We start from the raw sequence: 19,779 nt of genomic DNA, 5'->3' as shown, positions 1-19,779 counted from the left end.
AAAAATATATATATATCTAATGGGCAATATCCTTATTTTGGGGGAATTATTTTTTCAAACACTCACATATACCACCTCACTACATAACTGGTTCCGATAATTTTTTATAGCCTCGCTAACCTCCGCCCACAAGGCGGAAGATCTGTCAATAATTTCAAACAAATTCGGATATAAATACATATCTCGCGAATATTAATACATTTTCACAAATATTAATACACTTTATCGGATATCAATGCACATTTTATCTATTATTCTCTGTCTTTAGGCCGGATATTGACATTTTTTCAAGACACAATTTCGAATACAACAGTATAAAAAATCGTTTGATACACATGGATCATCAATATATATCGCACGGCAAGTTCTATTCAAAATCATGCTTTATATTTATGTTAATAAATATTTTGTGTTTTAATAATAATATTTGTTAGTATCAATTTTATGGAGGATTGTGATTTTGACACTCCAAAAATTGATGAAGGGGCTCTAAAATTAAACTGTATTGATACACAAAACGACGTCATTTTGGAGCCTATCCATCAATTGTTGGAGTGCTAAAATTAATTTCCTTTTATGGACTGTGTTAGCTTATGCAACTTATTAAGTGTGCCAATACATGGAATCCCATCCTTTCATGTAGTATACGGCACAAGCCAATATAGCAGGACCATACACTGATACAAACATCCGGATAACACGAAAACACTTGAAAAAGAGACGTTCAAGTTAACGGTTCTCACCACTCTATCACTTAATCCCACGGTCCAAACTCCATTCTCAGACCTCTCCCATCTCTCTCTCTCTCTCTCTCTCTCTCTCTCTCTCTCTTCTCCTCTTCCTCTCTCACATCGGACCAAAATTTTCTCTCTCCTAGTTTCTCCAATGCCGGAGATCATACATATAGGACCCGTTTTTCACAGGAAATTATGGCTATGTCCGAACAACAGTCGCATAGACTTGTACAGATGCGGTTTCCTCGGTAATCGATTTAGGGTTTTAAACCAAGAGCCGGCTCAGCCGAGTCGTTTATTCACCAGCTCGGCGTTACGTCGCCCGATTAACAACGTATACCGACAATCTAGGGTTTCAAAGAGATTAGACGTGTTCGATTTATGGGGCAACCATGGTTGGAGGGAGAGTAGTCGTGGTAGTGGTAGTAGTAGTAGTAGAATTCACGCCAACGGCTCGCGCGAACAGGAGTCGGATTCCAAGGCGAGTTCTTCGGGTGGGGAAAAGAGCGAAACGAATACGAATACGGCCGCGGAGAGCAAAGGAGTCGGCTCGAAGCCGTCGACCTCGAGCCCCTCGGAGAAGAAGAAGAGCGGGAAAGGCGGGTGGTGGAACGGCCGCGGGGGTGGTAAGGGGCGGTGGCAGCCGTTAATTCAGGCGCAAGAAACGGGGGTAATGCTGTTGCAATTAGGGGTTGCTATATTCGTATTGAGGTTGGTTAGGCCCGGGATTCCGTTTATGGGGTCAGAGCCAAGGACTCCAACCACGTACGTCAGCGTTCCTTATAGTGATTTCTTGAGCAAGATTAATGGTAATCAGGTGGAAAAGGTCGAAGTTGATGATTTTCATATAGTGTTTAAGTTGAAATCAGAGGCAGGGGGTAGTAGTATGGAAAGTGAGTTGGGTCAAAGTAGTCGTAAGTTGCAGGAGTTGGAGTCGTTGTTCCAGAGTGTCGCCCCGACTAAGCGGATTTTGTATAAGACGACTCGTCCGATTGATATCAAGACCCCGTATGAGAAGATGGTTGAGAATGATGTTGAGTTTGGGTCTCCGGATTATCGGTCTGGCGGATTCTTCAACTTTGCGTGGGTAAGGCCTTTGGTGCTTAATGTGTCACGAGCAATTACTATGAAATCTTGATTTTTCTCTGTTGAAGTTTTTGACTTGGCTGTAGAATCCCAGACATCATAGGACATGAAGAAAGCATGTGATACCCAGTTGGCTATTTACTTAGTTTCTGTGTGCGTTGATATATAGTGTCTCATGTTTAACCCTTTTGGGAACATCCGTGTATGTGAGGTGCATTACAGATTTTTTTGTTGTCGAGGATTTGATATTATTGTCACATTTTCAGTTTTAGGACGTGACATGTTTTGAGCAAAATGAAATTGTTTGTGCGTTTGATATTAGTTTAACTGTCTCACCCTCTTGGATTACTGCAACGTGTCCCAAGAACGAAGATGATTGGTAGATAAAGGCGGTATGTTATGCTGCTGTTTTTTGTATGTAGTAAGGCACGATTGAGAAGGATTTCAATAGAAAGTAAACCAAGGGTAAGAAGTTGCCACTGCAAATGCAATGCCAAAGAATCAAGCTTCAGCAATGCCCCTTAAGCAGAACTAAATGGATCCCATATTACCATTGTTTGTTCATGTGAGCTAGAATATCTTTCTCCTCATGATGGTTTTATTTACTTAGGTAATTGGTACCGTTCAAAAAATGGTCTTGAATACCATCTTTCTACATAGGAACCTGCCTTTGATGATCTTGGTGTTTCGTGACTTTGCTTTGAGAATCAAAAAGTTAGTGATTCCTGTTGGTCTTCACCTCCTCCAAGGTCTTCTAACAGAAGACTATAGTTCTCTGCTTCAACTTAACCACAATTGACTTCACTCATAGAGAAAACACACATTTATACAGAGAGAACTGTATGAGCCTTCCACCGCGTGTTCCATTAGATTAGTAGCAATAACTTTTACACATGCAGAGAACTGTACAGTCTGTACGAGCCTTCAACCATGTATTCCATATTTTGGAACTTGCCCGTGTGCGTTATATTTTCTTGCCCACGAAATTTCACCATGTCAAAACTAAAGAGTGGAGGCTTTAAGTCTTCAGTGTGAAAAGATAGAAATAAGAAATCAGATGTTTTGTTTTTGGTATTAATGTAGGCATTTCTCAACATGGAGAGTTTACCAGTATTTACATTTGCATGGTCCACAAAAGGAATTTTCCTCTCATTGCAAAAGGCAAACCTCGAACCTTGATACAGAATGTTGATCAGCCAATAGTCAAGTTAAACATCGAGGTTTGAATAATATAAGTCTATGAGTTCTGGTTGATAATCAAATTGGGAAACTTCGTTATATACTGGCTCCTGCTTTATAGAAATTCGAATAATATGCTTTTTGTAGGGCATCCAATGCCTCTCATTCACTTGTTAATCCTTGCATCTCATTTTCTTGTTGATCCTTGCATCTATTTTGTGAAAATATGCATTGCAGTTCTTCATACCATACTTTGAGTTTTAAAAGGTTCCATAGGTTCTGTCTTGCTGTCTATGTCCTGTCAATTAGCCCATGACTACTCTCTTCACACTTTCTTCTCTTCTTTGCCAAGAAAATTTTCATGCCTAGTCCAAAAAGTTAGCATTTGCGAAGAGCATTAGGGTTCTGTAGTATCCACGTACAGATGTACTTCCAGAACATCATAGTGCGGCTCTGTCAAGGCTTAACTTACTTCGGCAAGCAGTGTGTGTTGTGGCTGCGTCAATCTCATTCTTCTTCCAATCAACTTGTATTCTGTGATTGTGAATTTGAATGCATATACGATTTTAGTCCAAATTATATTTGCAGCTGAGATTTTACATTCTCTATGTTTTTGTTTGCTATTTGCATTGCAGATTGCTTTGTTCTATGTTGCTCTGCTTGCAGGGTTTCTTCAGCGCTTCCCTTTCAGCTTTACTCAGGTATGAACGATCATGACTGTTCACCTTGTTTACTTCTATTAATTGCTTGGTGATTTGATACCTGCAAAATGTGTACAGCATAAAACTGGTCAGCTTAGGAATCACAAGTCTGGGAGTTCTGGTGGTGCAAAAGTTTCTGAACAAGGGGAAGCTATCACATTTGCTGATGTTGCAGGTGTCGATGAGGCTAAGGAGGAGCTAGAAGAAATTGTGGTATGCCAGATATTCCAGTGGTTCATTTACTATATACTAATGAGTTATAGCTTAAAGTTGCTTAATCCATTTTGCTCATTCAGAAACACAATGTGCTGGCACTTTGCTGTGCAGGAATTTCTCAGGAATCCAGATAAGTACGTACGACTTGGTGCTCGTCCTCCCAGAGGTGTTCTCCTGGTGAGTGTGGCAAGGTTATGCATATAGGCTATCTTGTAACAAAACAAACCATTTAGAGATAAAAGGTCACTTGCAGATATTGCAAATCTCTAGCAGGAGCACTTTGCAACTTTGATTGAGAGGATAGGACCAAGACCAGTATTTTAAACTTCCTCCCGGATGGAATCTCATACATTACATCAGATGCCTGGTTAACATGTTTGTAACTTGGTCCATTTAATTTTTTGTGATCTTGGGATCTTTGGTCAGAGGATGGCTATTGATATGCTCCCTCCATCCAATTTGTTTGTCCTTTTTTTGGTTCTTGTGCCTTCTGATCAGGCCAAACGCTCTTTGTGAAAAAGTTCGCAGTTAGTATACAATGTTTTCAAAATCATCGAAAAAGGAACAAATTTTTTTGAATGTCGAAAATAATGAAAACGGACAAAAATTGGGACAGCGGGATTATGTTCTATAGACAGGGGTTGTTTAAAAGTGATTATGAAAATTTTATTTTAGTTCGACCCCGTGAATGGTTCCCAAACAACTGCTTGCATGACTGTGCATGTTGGCAGAAGAACTTGATGCCGCAGGATAGAAACCAGTATTTTCTTGTAACTTGTTTTGATACAAGTTTGACGTATGACTCGTAAGCTTGTTTTGGTTATCTTACAGGTGGGTCTTCCTGGGACAGGTAAGACTCTTTTAGCAAAGGCTGTAGCTGGGGAAGCTGAAGTACCTTTCATAAGTTGTTCTGCAAGTGAGTTTGTAGAATTGTATGTTGGCATGGGAGCATCCCGTGTCAGAGATCTCTTTGCACGAGCTAAGGAGGTGGCACCATCAATCATATTTATAGATGAGGTCAAAATCCTTGGATTTCATCCTTCCATCGAGTATCCATTTTCGAACCCGGAACCTACTTGATGGAATCCGGTGCCTTCTTCTGTTATTGCAGATTGATGCTGTGGCAAAAAGCCGTGATGGTAAATTTCGTATGGCCAGTAATGATGAGCGAGAGCAGACCTTGAATCAGTTGCTCACTGTAAGGTTTCTACAAGTAGGGAGGTTCATTTTAGGCATGTCTATGGGAGATTCACGTGTTTGAGATTCCACTGCAGGAGATGGATGGGTTTGATAGCAACTCTGCTGTGATAGTTCTTGGAGCCACCAATCGCTCTGATGTCTTAGACCCCGCACTTCGCCGACCTGGGAGATTTGATCGTGTTGTTATGGTTTGCATTTTCTTTGTTTTGGAAATGTTTCTGTTGAACTCTCTCAGAAGAAATTTCTTCCACCTCAAGGTTGGTTGGTAACACATCTTTTTTGTTTTATGCTGCTTTTTAGGTGGAAACACCTGATAGGACTGGAAGAGAATCAATTTTAAAAGTACATGTTTCGAAGAAAGAACTTCCTTTAGGAGATGACGTTGAACTTGCTGATATTGCTTCTATGACTACTGGATTTACGGGGTAACATTCCTTTCTGATCCAGTGAGTTGCTAGGTTGTCCTGTTTTATCACATTGAAAGTTATTGTTGATTTTCAATGTTGTGCAGGGCAGACCTTGCGAATTTGGTAAATGAGGCTGCTTTGTTGGCGGGAAGACAAACTAAAATTGTTGTGGAGAAAATTGATTTTATTCATGCTGTGGAGCGATCAATAGCTGTAAAATCTCTCTCTCTCTCTCTCTCTCTCTCTCTCTCTCTCTCTCTCTCTCTCTGGGTGTGCATATAGGCTGCTGTATTCCTTTACTTTTCTTGTTTAAATCTTCTCTCTCTCTTCGGGTGTGCATATAGGCTGCTGTATTCCTTTACTTTTCTTGTTTAAATCTTAGTGTTTATGTCTTTACTTCAATAGTTCAACGTGATCTGTAAATTGGACCTTGCTTAGTTGTATATAGTATTTATAATATAATCCATCTTGAGATTATAATGTGTTAGCGGATGTTTGTTATCAGAAAACCGTAACCCCCAATCCCTGATGACAAGATAGCCTAGTGCAACAGTTGTGTTGGTGTACATCAATAAAATTATTTCATTTTAATGGTTTTTGGATTTCTTTGTATGTCTACAAAACCTTTAGGGGTGTTTGTCTCTGTGAGTGAAGGAAAGCTAGTTTCTGCTGATGTTATTAATGAATAGTGATAACTAGACTTATTTTTCTTTTCTGGCAGAATATTGCAGGAATGGTTCTTCACTTTGAGATTTATGCTCTTTCCACCATGCATGATGCTAAAATTGCCATTGACTGCTGTGCATGTTGCACTCTTTCCTTTCCTTTTTGTTATTTTTCTGATTGAGCAGAATCAACAGATAGCTCAATTTCGGAGTGAGTCACTTGATTCACCCCCATCTTGTGTTGTTGGGTTTATCTTTTGAGGCTCTGTCATTGATTTTGCTGAGTGCATAATTACCCTCTTGGTTGTGATTTGCTTGTTTAATGAGATACATAAGGTTTTGTTGCAAGAATTTTTGTAGATTCATTTTTTGTTGATTTTTTGCATGTGCCTTACCCTTATTTATCAAAAAAGTAGATTTATTTATTTCCATTTAGTCTTGATTTGGATTACGTAGAAACTAAATATTACTCTATTGCAGGGAATTGAAAAGAAGACTGCCAAGTTGCAGGGATGTGAGAAGGGTGTAGTTGCACGACATGAAGCTGGTCATGCAGTCGTAGGGACTGCTGTTGCGAATCTTCTTACTGGGCAGCCACGTGTTGAGGTAGCAATAGGACTCCATAGATCAAAAAATGTTCTTTTTTCTTCCTCTTTTCTATTTGCTTCTGTTTTTTGGGGGAGGGTAACAAGGTGGGATCAACTTGCCCTATATGCTTATAGCAAATTATTATTTTTTTGATCAGCAATGCTTATAGCATTACCAACCAAGTTTGAGTACGTCGCATTTTTTTTTTTTTCCATCTTTTGCACAGCTGGAACGAATTTGCAGAAATTTACTGTTGAATCACCTAATTGAACTTACTTTTGGTCCATAGCTGCAAAGGCTTTTAGGGTGTGGCTTGTTGAGTTAAATGCAAGTGAGTTAGAAAGAATCTAGCTCTTTTTGGGAGCCCTGCAATGGGATGCCTGTAATGTAGGCAATTAGGGATAATTACGTGCAACTTTGGTGGTTGAGTTTGAAACCTGGTAATTGGTGACAATAGTGCTTTTTTGAGACTCAAAACTCTCTCTCTCTTTGTATTTTTTTTGGAAGTACAGTAAAAGGATATCCCTTTCTGTGGGGCAATACATTTTGATATAAATTGATACTTTATACAATGTTCCCTACTGCGTCGAATTTTAGGATAGTAGCTTTCCTTTGCTCAATTATGCTTTACTTGATCACTTATGCATACTACTTTTTCTTTTAGCAGAACTTATGTAAACTACTTGTTAGCTTGTGTTGCATCTCTGGATACTATCCCCTCCTTTACCTAGGGGTTCGCATGGTTCATTGTGAGGGGTTTAAGTGTTTTAAGTGTTTAACCTTAATTAGTTTTGAAACTATAAACAAATGCGCACTCCCACACTAACGTTCTCTCACAATTTATGTCTTTTCTCAACAACATGAAATGGTAGGGATTATGAAATGATGTATTGTGGAAGTATAGGGTCAAACTTCGGCACATGGCCAATATAGGTACTGGAAAATGGGTGCTCACTAGATTGGATCTAACGGTGAAAATAATCTTTGTTTTATCAGAAGTTGAGCATACTGCCAAGGTCAGGAGGGACCTTAGGGTTTGCTTACACGCCTCCTACCACTGAGGATAGATATTTACTCTTTGTCGACGAGTTACGTGGACGATTGGTTACTCTTCTTGGAGGACGTGCAGCAGAAGAATTTGTTTACGCGGGGCGTGTGTCAACAGGCGCACTTGATGATATACGGCGAGCAACAGACATGGCATACAAAGCTGTGGCTGAGTATGGTCTGAATCCGACAATTGGGCCTGTTTCTATGGCAACACTTTCTGGTGGTGGGGCTGATGAATCTGGGGGTGTTCCTTGGGGAAGAGATCAGGTTGTCTTTCCCTTTTCTGGTTAATGTCTTTTCTTTTTTGAGCTTTCATTTGGAGCAAGTATTGATCCCAGATCAAACATAACAGGGGCATCTTGTCGACCTTGTTCAAAGAGAGGTAAGAACGCTGCTGCAGTCTGCGCTTGAGGCGGCACTCTCTGTTGTGCAAGCTAATCCTACTGTTTTGGAGGGGCTTGGTGCACACTTGGAAGGTATTCCAGAACTGCTGGTTGATTTGAATTTGTTTTAACTTTGGTTTTTGTAGTTACAGTAACAGGTCTATGATTCTCTCTCTCTCAAACTAGCATGAGGAAACAATCAACCATCATGAAACATAGACAATGTGGTTTGGCAAGATTGCCTACGTCAGTGGCTTGCGCCAGTTTTTGCTATGGTGTGGTAGCCAACGAAATATATGCTGGGTTTACTAGCATGAGGAATGTTTAATTTCATTGGATACGTAATTCGCTGGACCTATAATTTTGATCCTAACCGTAAAAGTTTCGACCAAACGTTGTATATTGGTCCTCTTCGATTTATATCCTAATCTAATGCTCAAGTCCAGGAAACCAAACAGGCTCTTGGTATTGTTAAACAATTCCGATGACTTGTAAGGGTGCTACTGTAATTTGTTGATCCACAAACGCATTGGGCCTTGGACCAATACTAATCAGGCTTCCCAAAACCCAACAGTAGAGTAGGATATATGGAGATGTTCCGCATAAAATTCTTCCAAAAATCGCTTACAGTGTTGTCTTAAATTTTTTTTGTACAGAAAAGGAGAAAGTAGACGGTGCAGAGCTGCAAGAGTGGTTGAAACTGGTTGTTGCTCCAACAGAACTTAAATTCTTCATCACAGGAAAGCAGGAGTCTCTTCTTCCACTGCAGGCAGGTTCATGACGACATCAGCAGTGCGAAGTGTTCTTGTCAACCTCTATTGAAAGTTCAGGTTTAAAACCCTACATGCTGCTAAGGCTTCATCTTTCGGGAGCAAAGAGCCATTACTGGTTGTGCTATTGTCAACCTTGTGGAGCACACCTTCGGCTGTGACTCAACCCTGCAACTTTGTGTATATTTCCGTCAGGTAATTTTGGGTTAGTCATAGCATTTTCGTTCCTCCTCTTTGTTGTATACCATAGTACCAACTAAAATGCCCTCAAAACAGGCAAAATTGAACAAAGTATTAATTGGTGAGAGAGCCTTCCCATTGTTATAGTATCCTGACATCATAAGGGAAAGGGCCTCTTGCGTTCAGCAGTTGCATGTTGGTCTTTGCATTTCGTTGTATATCTTTGTCATACGGTATAACCATACACGGTCTGTAACTTTTGGTCCTCTTGTAGAGAGTATTTCTTGGATGAATAAATGTCTGTTTGGAATGCTTCGTGCAAACTTGGTGCTACCTCTGCTCTGAGATTAGGTTGCTACTCGGTAAAACACTAGTGGGAGGAATCGTCGTGCCGTCGTGTTCGTTTGGGAATTGGTATTTCCATAACTAGGACTTATGGAAGACAATTTTAATGCAATTGGTGATGTTTTCGCAGCCTTTCTGGGTGTTGGGGGTCATCAATTGGGGAAGAGAAGCAAAATTCTTGTAAACGAGAAGCTTTACCGCTGGGCTACAACACTTAACTAACGTTGTGTCCGTTCGATGCACGGGACAACCGAAAAATGGTGCATTATTATGAACTTTGTTGGGAAGTTTAAATCCATTGTTCTCTGCTCTCTGTTGATTTTGTATCTTCCGATTATGACTTGACTCATTGTTTATGGAGCGTGAAATAAAAAATGGTAGTAGTTCAGAACAAAAGAGTAAGGATGCGTTTTCGCTATATTATTGGACTACATGCTAATGGTAATAGTCAAGTTGTTTTCGCTAAAACGTATTTCAGTTGATGCATGTAAGGAAGATGATCTACCTAAAAATTCATGATAGTCCATTTAGCTTACTGAAAACGTCTCCTTATTTCAAGTCCCAAACAAAAAGGCTCTTTAATACTTCCTTGGATGTAAAAAGCACTCATAACTTTCCATTGGGCATAGCTTAATTGTTGAATATTGTCTTTTTTGTTTTTTAAAACATGTGTTAGTTTTGTGTCGAATTTTTTTTTTTTGTGAATAAATCATTTGTGAAGAATAAAAAATTTATGATAAAAAAACTTTAAAAAAATTCACCAAAGACAAATAATTCAAAATAGGCAGTTCTTTTTTTTTAGTGTACAAATGATTTTGCAGATGTAGCATGTTGATATTTTCAAATGATAAAAAATATCAATGTCAACTTCTTGAAATGTCTACTTCTTGAAATGTCTACAGCACCAAATTTTCTCGCCACAAGAGGAAACAAATTGCTTGACCTTGACACATCTTTTTGTAGTCTGACATGTACTCACATCCCTTTTCTTCTAGTACTATCTGGTTTGCATTCAAGCGCTAATGCTAAAGCCACCAACTAGCCACACTCCGAGCTTGAACCGACGGGCACGCGGATTCATTTTGGGCCTTGCACGGATGATTGGATGATTTAAATCGTTCAATAATTTTAAAAAAAAATCCGTTCCATTTAGATTACAAATCGAAATGAAAAATTAAATATTGGATCAAGCACCTGTACATTGGATTGAGTGAATTTTTTGCCGGTCCACTCGATTTTTTTTAAAAAATTATTGAATAGTTCGCATTATCTGTGCGGGATCTGAAATGGATCTCGCATGCCCATCAGTTCAAGATCGGTGTGTGGCTAGTCGGTGGCCATAGACGGGTTCATGGTAGTAATACTAGTAATTAGCAAAAAGAGGGGGAAATGAGAGACGGGGAGAATAGTTTTGGGTATATTTGTATGAACAGAAGATTTGACAGTGAAAAGGTTAAGCCATTAATTGGAACGAAAATCCTATGTGTACCGACCATTTTTGGACCGAAACCGTACCGATGGCCGCGCGCAGCAGTCTCCGGCCACCGGACGGCCGATCCGAGCCGTCCAAAAATTTTTAAAAAAAAAACCGAGGGCCCCCTCACGGGAATCAACGTCATCCGATGTGTGTAGGGTGCTTGATCTAAACACCCTATTTTTGGTGTATATATGTATACACGAAAAATAGGGTGTTTAGATCAAGCACCCTACACACATCGGATGACGTTGATTCCCGCGTGGGGCCCCTCGGTTTTTTTTTTTTAAATTTTTGGACGGCTCGGATCGGCCGTTCGGTGGCCGGAGACGGCCGCGCGCGGCGCGCTGGTTGGGGAACAAAGAAAGGAGATTTTTATCCACAACAAAAATAGAGGGAGAATGTTGTTGGAATTTTTTGGGCAGCGGAAGCAAACAATCCCCTGTCGGAATTTAATAATCTTTTTTAGGAGTTTGTGTAATTTTTCAATCGATTATATCTTGTAATTTATAATGTTTTATGTAATTTTGAAAATATTGTCTTATAAAACTAATTGAGATCTATAAAACAAGATTCATATTGCATATAAATTTATTATCAATTTAAAGATATAACTCATTTTTTATTCGGTTAAAATTGAACAAGGGACTATTAAATCCGAACGAAGGGAGTAATAAAAAAAAAGACAGATGTTTCTGAGATCTAGGACAATGCCCTACAAAGCTTTTGCTGAACTAGAACTTAACCAAAGAAGCTTGATATAGTAAAGAATATGATAAGACTGAATATTTGATTGTATTGATTGTTATTGTGATTGTAACACATAATGTCCTTTTATAGAATTATTACAAAGATGAATTTTAGAAAATGAATCACAAGTTCCAAGGAGACTTTACGTCTTTACATATCTTAATGTGATAAAAACTACATAAATATTATGATGCATCTTTAGAAAGACATGCATTCCAAATTTCTATGAAATTTATGAATTACAAATTCCAACAAATGTGGGGTATCAGGGAGGCTGTTAGGGTTACACATTTTAAAACCATCTTACCCTATATGGTTAGTAGTACTTAACATGGAAAGCTCCGACAAGAGAAAATTATTGTTATGTTTTGGAACAAAAGTGGAAAACACTTTTGTGACACGGCCTTAAGAAGAGGTCCTCTTAAATCCTCTTTAATGACCAGTGATTATACTCTCTCCACTCACATAATAAGTTGGTCCCTTGTGAACCCCATATATAATATGTGAGGAGATGGAGTATACCTCGGAAGTATTATACCTTCTTCCCTCACATAACATGTGGTCCCTTATAAACCCTATATATATTATATGAGGGGAGGGAGTATGTCTCAGAAGTATTGAATAATTTTTTCTTAACATAATCCCATAAAAGAGAATGGACGACTCAGATTCATTCGACCGTCACGGACACTTTTCATCATGGATACATAGCATTTCTCAAGTATTAGGAGACCCACGGGATTCGTACTCCCCATCCCCAGCCTCAAAACGGGTTCTCGAACGGGGCCAAGTTTCATTCATTCATTCATTTTCGTTGGCAGCGTTGCGGTGCTGCTATCACCCTGCTCTCAGAAACAGTCAAGCCTCTGAAGAGATAAGGATACACCTCACCAGATCGGAGGTTTCTCTCTCTCTCTCTCTCTCTCTCTCTCTCTCTCTCTCTCTCTCTCATGCTACTCCTTCATGTATGTATCTATATGTATATCATGCAATGTAACTCTTGCATATTTTGTGTATAACGAAATTCATGGCTTGTAATTCTGATGAAACATCTATAAGGATGTTTCGTTCCTTAATCTTTCGACGTGGTTACCTCTTACCATTTCCTATGCCGGATTTTGTACATGTACCCATTTATATGAGTTTGGTTTTGTGATAGTTGATTCTTGCGATTTTTCTCAATTTGGAGATGGATGGATGAAGGGAGTGGGGTTTTAACCAAGTTTGTAATTTTATCGAATTTCGACAACTTTCTTCTCAATTTGTTGAGATTTAACCATACGTGATAAAAAATGGTGTTAATTACACGGTCTTTAGCAGGCATGTGTAGAGTTTTGGTGTTGTTCCAATCACTGATAATCTCGACTGAATCGGAGTAAGGGGGAATGTACATGTGATTGCTCATGTGGTTTGACTTGGCTTTACATTCATGATGTTTGAACCCAGCTACATGTTGATATATCCTTCTCATTCCAGAAATGATGATAAGGACCACAGATCTGAGACAATATATAAGGACCACAGATCTGAGACAATATATAAGGACCACAGATCTGAAACAATATAGTTATGGACTTAACGGCAGTTGATATTAAAAAAATTCCGGCGTAAAAGGATTGAACGTTTGATTTGTTGCTTATTAAAGGCGAGCCCATCCATGATGGTTGGGGTATCAAGCAATATGTCAACCAAAGATTCAACAGAATTTATCAGGGCTAATTAGCTCATATTGGTCAACAACATTGAACATTCTATAAACTGCAATTCGGGATTTATAAGATTTTGGAACCTGTATAAAAATGACCATAAATAGAAATTGATGTTGGGCCAAATAGGTGTGAACTGATTCTTGACGAATCACCTGAGGGCTTTGCTTGAGATGTTTTCTATTTTCATTGGGATCTACGACAACTTTTGACATTGTTGGATTAGTATGGTTTGGTGATTCACACAAACGAGGCAGACTAAGTTATCTGCTTTTGTTGTTATGTTATTTCAAGAAAATTACTCTTCTAAGAGTGTTACCTCTGACGTTGAGAAGAACATAATCTATGTTTATCTTCTTTTGGCCATATGCACTGGTTGACTGATCGTGGTGAACTTCAATTGCATGTTAACTCTTTTAACTCCTTCCAGAATGGCATCTGTGAAAACTACTTTGACGACAATTGTGTGCAAGAATGGCAGCCATTCGAATCTCTCAAAGTTTCCAAACACTTCATTCTTGCATGGGTTTGATGCGAGGGGGAATGTTGCAAGTATGCAGAAGAAGGAAACATATCCCACTACCGTCCTGGTCCCCAAAGCCACATTAACGTTTGATGCCCCAGCAACCAATGCGGAGAAGTCTAGACAGAGGAAGCACACAGTTGATCCTTCTGCCCCTGATTTTCTCCCGCTTCCTTCTTTCGAACAATGCTTCCCAAATAGCTCAAAAGAGTACAGGTGCCTCCTTTCATTTGGCTAACCTTTACATGAGTTTCTAGCTTTCGTCTGAGACTTACCTTGTTGGTCGTCTCGGGTACAAATCAATGGCTAAGAAACCTTGTGATTTTCTATGAGCTCATCTGCTTGAACACATTCATCATTTTATACATTAATTTGCAAAACTTTGATGCTTGGATTTTCTTTACAGAGAAGTTACTCATGGACCATCTGGTCATGTGCTCAAAGTTCCATTTCGGCGGGTCCACCTATCTGGGGATGAACCCCATTTTGACACTTATGACACCAGTGGCCCCCAAGACATAAGTCCTCGCACCGGTATGCCTCTGAATTTTGTGTGCGCTGTAATCTCTTTCTCGATTCTCTACAGATTCCTTTCTAAATTTTATGGTATTGCATTTGCATTCGTTCTACTTTATAACGTTTTTCTGCTTGAGCCTTGCATGTGTACACTTACACTATCTGTTGGAGCATAAACCCATTGCCTGCTTTTGTCAGCACATCTTTCTCTCAGTGATGAAAACTTTCCCTCATGTTTTTTTACCTGTGAATAGACTCTCTGGTAATTATATCCCATATCTCAGTAGTCTATGATCTACATCTTTTTAAAGACCAGCCCCACCTGAAAATTGTGTGCATGGAAGATGATCTTGGTAATTGTGTTCTCCACTTCAATATTTTGCGAATCCTTCCAATTTGTAGCATGACATATGTTAAGCTTATATTCCTCAATCTTCACAGTTACAAATTTTCCTTGAGGTACTTGGAATTCTCTCTCTCTCTCTCTCTCTCTCTCTCTCTCTCTCTCTCTCTCTCTCTCTCTCTCTCTCTCTCTCTCTCTCTCTCTCTCTCATTTAGAATTACGTTCTATAAATAATAAGTAAGCATTTGTTTCCATGTGGGCTTTGCAATTCGAATTGACAACTAAGAAGCTTTGGTTGTAATTGGCGGATATTTCTATTAAACATCCTCTATCGCTTGTTCTCTACCCTATCACATTTGGTGACTATTCGACTTTCTTATTTCAAAACTAATGGATTTGAAGGACTTCCCAAATTGCGCCAAGAGTGGATTAACAGGCGGGAGAAGCTAGGTGGACCAAGATACACCCAGATGTTCTATGCTAAAAATGGAATTATAACAGAGGAAATGGTATTTTGCGCTGCTCGTGAGAAGCTTGACCCAGAGTTTGTGAGATCAGAGGTAGCCCGTGGTCGTGCAATCATCCCTTCCAACAAGAAGCACTTAGAGTTGGAGCCAATGATTGTTGGAAGAAATTTCCTGGTGAAAGTCAATGCAAACATCGGGAATTCTGCTGTGGTGAGTTCCATAGAGGAAGAAGTTCACAAACTTCAATGGGCAACGATGTGGGGTGCTGATACTATTATGGATCTCTCTACCGGTCGCCATATCCATGAAACTCGTGAGTGGATACTCCGCAACTCAGCTGTGCCAGTGGGAACTGTGCCCATCTATCAAGCACTTGAAAAAGTTAATGGCATCGCAGAAGATCTAAACTGGGAAGTTTTCAGAGAGACCTTGATTGAACAAGCTGAACAAGGTGTGGATTACTTCACAATACATGCTGGAGTCCTGCTTCGATACATTCCTTTGACAGCTAAGCGAATGACTGGAATCGTTTCCCGTGGAGGGTCCATTCATGCAAAGTGGTGCTTAGCTTATCACAAGGAGAACTTTGCTTATGAACACTGGGATGACATACTCGACATATGTAATCAATATGATATATCGCTTTCGATAGGTGATGGGCTGAGACCTGGGTCAATTTATGATGCCAATGATACTGCTCAGTTTGCGGAGCTCTTGACTCAAGGAGAACTGACGCGTAGAGCCTGGGAAAAGGATGTACAGGTGTGTATATTATAGAATACAAAAAAGCATATAGGACTACATTTTATAACAAACTTCTTCCCTGGTCCCATCTCAAGCTTGTTCGAATATGCTGGGTAAAATCATCTTTTATGTTCATGTTTATGAAGTTACAGGTATGACTTCTACAATATATAGTTCGAAGCTGTTTGATGTTATTTGACTTCTAGTGTAGCATGAAATTTTGACAGCATTCGTGCACTTTTTTCTTCTTTTTGTGAACTGTCTTCTGATTTTCAAACCGTTTACCTGTTAACAATCTTGAGTTAATTTCTCAGTGTAGGTCTGTTCAGCTTTCAATGGTACCCACACACACACGTGCACACAAAAAGAAAAAAGCAATCATTTTTGCATCTGTTACATGCTTTATTAGTGCTGCATTTCTTTATTGCGATGGTGGCATGGTGCTCAGTTGTTGCTAATGCTCAAAATATCAGTTGGAAGGTGGAGCTATTGCATTCAAAATCCTTTGTGATCTGCAATACTGATTTGTTACTCTCAGGTTATGAATGAAGGCCCTGGACATATACCCATGCACAAGATCCCTGAAAACATGCAAAAACAGCTGGAGTGGTGTAATGAAGCACCCTTCTACACTCTTGGACCATTGACAACCGACATTGCCCCTGGGTACGATCATATCACCTCAGCCATTGGGGCTGCCAATATTGGTGCTCTTGGCACTGCACTACTCTGTTATGTGACACCAAAAGAGCACCTTGGCTTACCTAATCGGGACGATGTCAAAGCTGGAGTTATAGCATATAAGATAGCTGCTCACGCGGCTGATTTGGCAAAATGTCATCCGCACGCTCAATCGTGGGACGACACACTAAGCAAGGCAAGGTTTGAGTTTCGGTGGATGGACCAATTTGCATTGTCATTGGACCCCATGACTGCCATGTCATTCCATGACGAGACCCTGCCGGCGGATGGTGCAAAAGTGGCGCATTTCTGCTCCATGTGTGGGCCCAAGTTCTGTTCCATGAAGATAACTGAGGATGTGAGGAAGTATGCTGAGGAGCATGGTTATGGGAGCGCTGAGGAAGCTGTGCAGCAAGGAATGCATGCTATGAGTGCCGAGTTTCTGGCTGCTAAGAAAACAGTGAGTGGGGAGCAACATGGTGAGGTTGGTGGAGAAATCTACTTGCCAGAAAGCTACATAAACTCTATGAAGAATTAGAGGTTAGTATGGTTGAATAACTTGAATTTCCTCTTAATAGGTTTGCATTGTCCTGAATTCCATTGTCCAAGTAATGTTTGTACATGGAAGGACATTCTCAGTACATTTTATACCCTACATTTTGACCATCTTAAAATATAGGAAATTCAAATGGGAGATTAATCTTGTATCGTTTTGGAGTAGTAATCCTAAGTTGTAACATCTCTCTCTTTTTTGGAACTAATCTTGTAAATGAGAATTCTTGGGGGAGATTAATCTTGCATAGTTTTCGAGTAGTACAACTAACGTCTCTATTTTCTGGAACTAAGCTGAAAAAAGATAATTCTGCTGCAGAAGCTCAAGGCTTGTGCTTTCATTACATTCCAGTTTATGTCGTAAGCTATTTTGACTACTTCTCCAAAAGTGAAAACTGTAGTATATGACAGATGCATTGAATCTTTTACCAATTTTATATATTGCTAGTGCCACATGCGTATGGTGCTTACATTACGTGGAGGGGGAGCATAGGAAAAGGCTAGAATAAACCATAGGCAATCTGTGTTTTCTAGATTCAGCAGTTGCACCTGCTATTCTATGTTCATATGAAGATGCGTCTGTGTCATAACTATGTCCTGTGGTGGTATTTGTTGTATACTTATAGATGCATAGATATGGACGTGTACTTCCGCAAGTTTTCAGTCAGATTGAATGTCTTGACTCTTACATCCGCTCTCGTACAGTTATCTTACAGCAACTCTTTGCAGGACGACATGGAGCAGGATAAATGGTCTGGAACTTCTTGGAGCACTGGAGGGTAACGGCCAAACGAGAATAAGGGGTGATCTATATGATCTTCAATTTCAACCTGTAGGTAAGTTCTTGTTTTCGTAGTAATGTAATAAGACAGACAAGTCTCTGGTTTAGAATTTCTGGATAATAAGAAACTTTGTCGTCTATTTATTAATGGATTATATTAGCTTTTATTGACATAAGAAACGCACCGGGGGTGTCTGTATCTGCTTCAGCTTCTGGCCGTTTGGCCATGAGAGGAAGGCAGGTCAGGCTGAGAAAGTCCCTTTGAACCTGAACAGGATAATGCCTGCGTAGGGAGCGTGCATTTTGTTTTCCGTGTTTTCTGTGCTTCCCGCAGGGATGGAGAGCTTTCATCCATGGTTGTTTGGGTAGCTGGTTCAGCATCATGGCCAGGCTTTATCTCTCATGTGGCTGGGAAGTAACTGGAAATGACTATATTCCCCAACTTTATGCTTTATTTTGATGCCTTAGTCTTAGTTTAAACTGGCTAATTATCAATCTTTAGAGGTCTTTGTGGCATCACTTGTGAATAAAATAACAATTCAGATTGGTAAAATCTCTTTCGATAATAAAAATGTTGATTAGAAAACTGTGCAATACCATTTCTTTCTCTTCCAAATTTTTTCTTTCCAGTGCCAAAATTTTCACTCGGGCGTAAATGTAAGTTAAGTGCCACCCAGCCAACATAAAGAAGAACTGCTTCTCAGACTGTAATCTGTAAAAGATAACTCCCCTACAATCCAATCTTTGACTCTTACTGTGGTGGTGAGAAAATTGTAAATTCCTATATCAATCTCAGTAACCTTATTCCAGTGTTCCATTTTGTTTCCAGATATGATTTACGTTTGATGATTGATATCCTGGATGTAACAGGTATAGAAACCAAGTTAAAATTAGAAATGCTTAAAATGAAAAATCGCATATGTAGTATGTGATTGGTATAGAAGCAGGCTCTTTAAGGAAGTCAAATGACAATAATGTTCTTCTAAATCTTTTGGTTCTTGCGACTTGCATCACCAACGGTCGTGTCGCTTGGCACACCAGAACTGGGCGTCCCCCGGTTTCGTGTTGGATTTTTATGGACAATTGTTGAGACTTGGAGAGCTTTGCTTTCCATATGATTGTTTACATTACTGTAACTTGCGAAAGCACATTATTGTGTTCCTATTCGTTGCTAGGAAGCCTAATTAAACTGCTCATCCAGAACTGCGAGTCTGCTATCTCTCACATTCCAATTTTCTCTTTGAATACAATTTTCACATTTAATGTTAAGTCATGCATCGATGGACGAGGGATAAGTATCGTTCAACAGAATCAACACAACTGATTTTTTTTCCATGCTCTGGGGCATGTACTGAGCATGTGTAGTCCGCATGGTGTGCTATATTTTTATTTATCTTTAAAAAAATCATGTCTAGCCCACAGGGCGTGCTATATTTTTATCTAAAAGAAATCAGGAAAATTGGGTGAAAAAATCCACATCACACATTTATTGTCTTTCGTTAATTGGTTTGCAATTTTTTTAGAACGAAAAAATTTCATTGCAAAGCTGAAAATCCAGCTGAAAGAGTGGTACAAAGTACTCATTGCCCGATGTGTCAACGGGCTTTTTGTGCCTATTCATTAGTAAGCAGGTTTCCTTGAAGCCCGGTAACTACGCCATTCATAATTAGCCCAGTCGATAAGCCAGACAGCTTTCTAGTATCTCTGCTCTTTCCCTATCAGATGGTGCAACCAACGG

General features: G+C 39.6%; 1 protein-coding gene across 6 annotated transcripts; it reads left to right on the top strand.

Annotated features, from left to right (window-relative positions):
- The first annotated feature begins 746 nt into the window (after positions 1 to 746).
- LOC131314344 (phosphomethylpyrimidine synthase, chloroplastic) lies at positions 747 to 18,856 on the top strand. 6 transcript variants are annotated; one of them, XM_058342906.1, is made up of 16 exons: positions 747 to 1,821; positions 3,635 to 3,700; positions 3,779 to 3,913; positions 4,028 to 4,093; positions 4,748 to 4,933; positions 5,028 to 5,114; positions 5,191 to 5,304; positions 5,417 to 5,541; positions 5,628 to 5,736; positions 12,240 to 12,244; positions 13,865 to 14,173; positions 14,364 to 14,491; positions 15,219 to 16,045; positions 16,566 to 17,248; positions 17,990 to 18,096; positions 18,251 to 18,856. In XM_058342906.1, exons 1-14 carry the CDS (start codon positions 886 to 888, stop codon positions 17,244 to 17,246), a joined length of 3,774 nt encoding a protein of 1,257 aa, XP_058198889.1. In that variant the 5' UTR covers positions 747 to 885; the 3' UTR covers positions 17,247 to 17,248; positions 17,990 to 18,096; positions 18,251 to 18,856. The 6 variants fall into 6 exon arrangements, with proteins under 6 accessions (XP_058198889.1, XP_058198884.1, XP_058198885.1 ...); XM_058342901.1 differs by lacking the exons at positions 12,240 to 12,244; positions 13,865 to 14,173; positions 14,364 to 14,491; ... (2 more) ...; positions 17,990 to 18,096; positions 18,251 to 18,856 and adding exons at positions 6,669 to 6,794; positions 7,773 to 8,093; positions 8,179 to 8,302; positions 8,866 to 9,469; XM_058342902.1 differs by lacking the exons at positions 747 to 1,821; positions 3,635 to 3,700; positions 3,779 to 3,913; ... (5 more) ...; positions 5,628 to 5,736; positions 12,240 to 12,244 and adding an exon at positions 12,463 to 12,629.
- The last annotated feature ends 923 nt before the right edge of the window (positions 18,857 to 19,779 follow it).

The sequence above is a fragment of the Rhododendron vialii genome, chromosome 13a (genome assembly GCF_030253575.1).
Source record: "Rhododendron vialii isolate Sample 1 chromosome 13a, ASM3025357v1".
Classification (NCBI taxonomy): Eukaryota; Viridiplantae; Streptophyta; class Magnoliopsida; order Ericales; family Ericaceae; genus Rhododendron; species Rhododendron vialii.
Note: the sequence above shows the minus strand (reverse complement) of the source record. Positions and strands in the feature narration are given on the sequence as shown.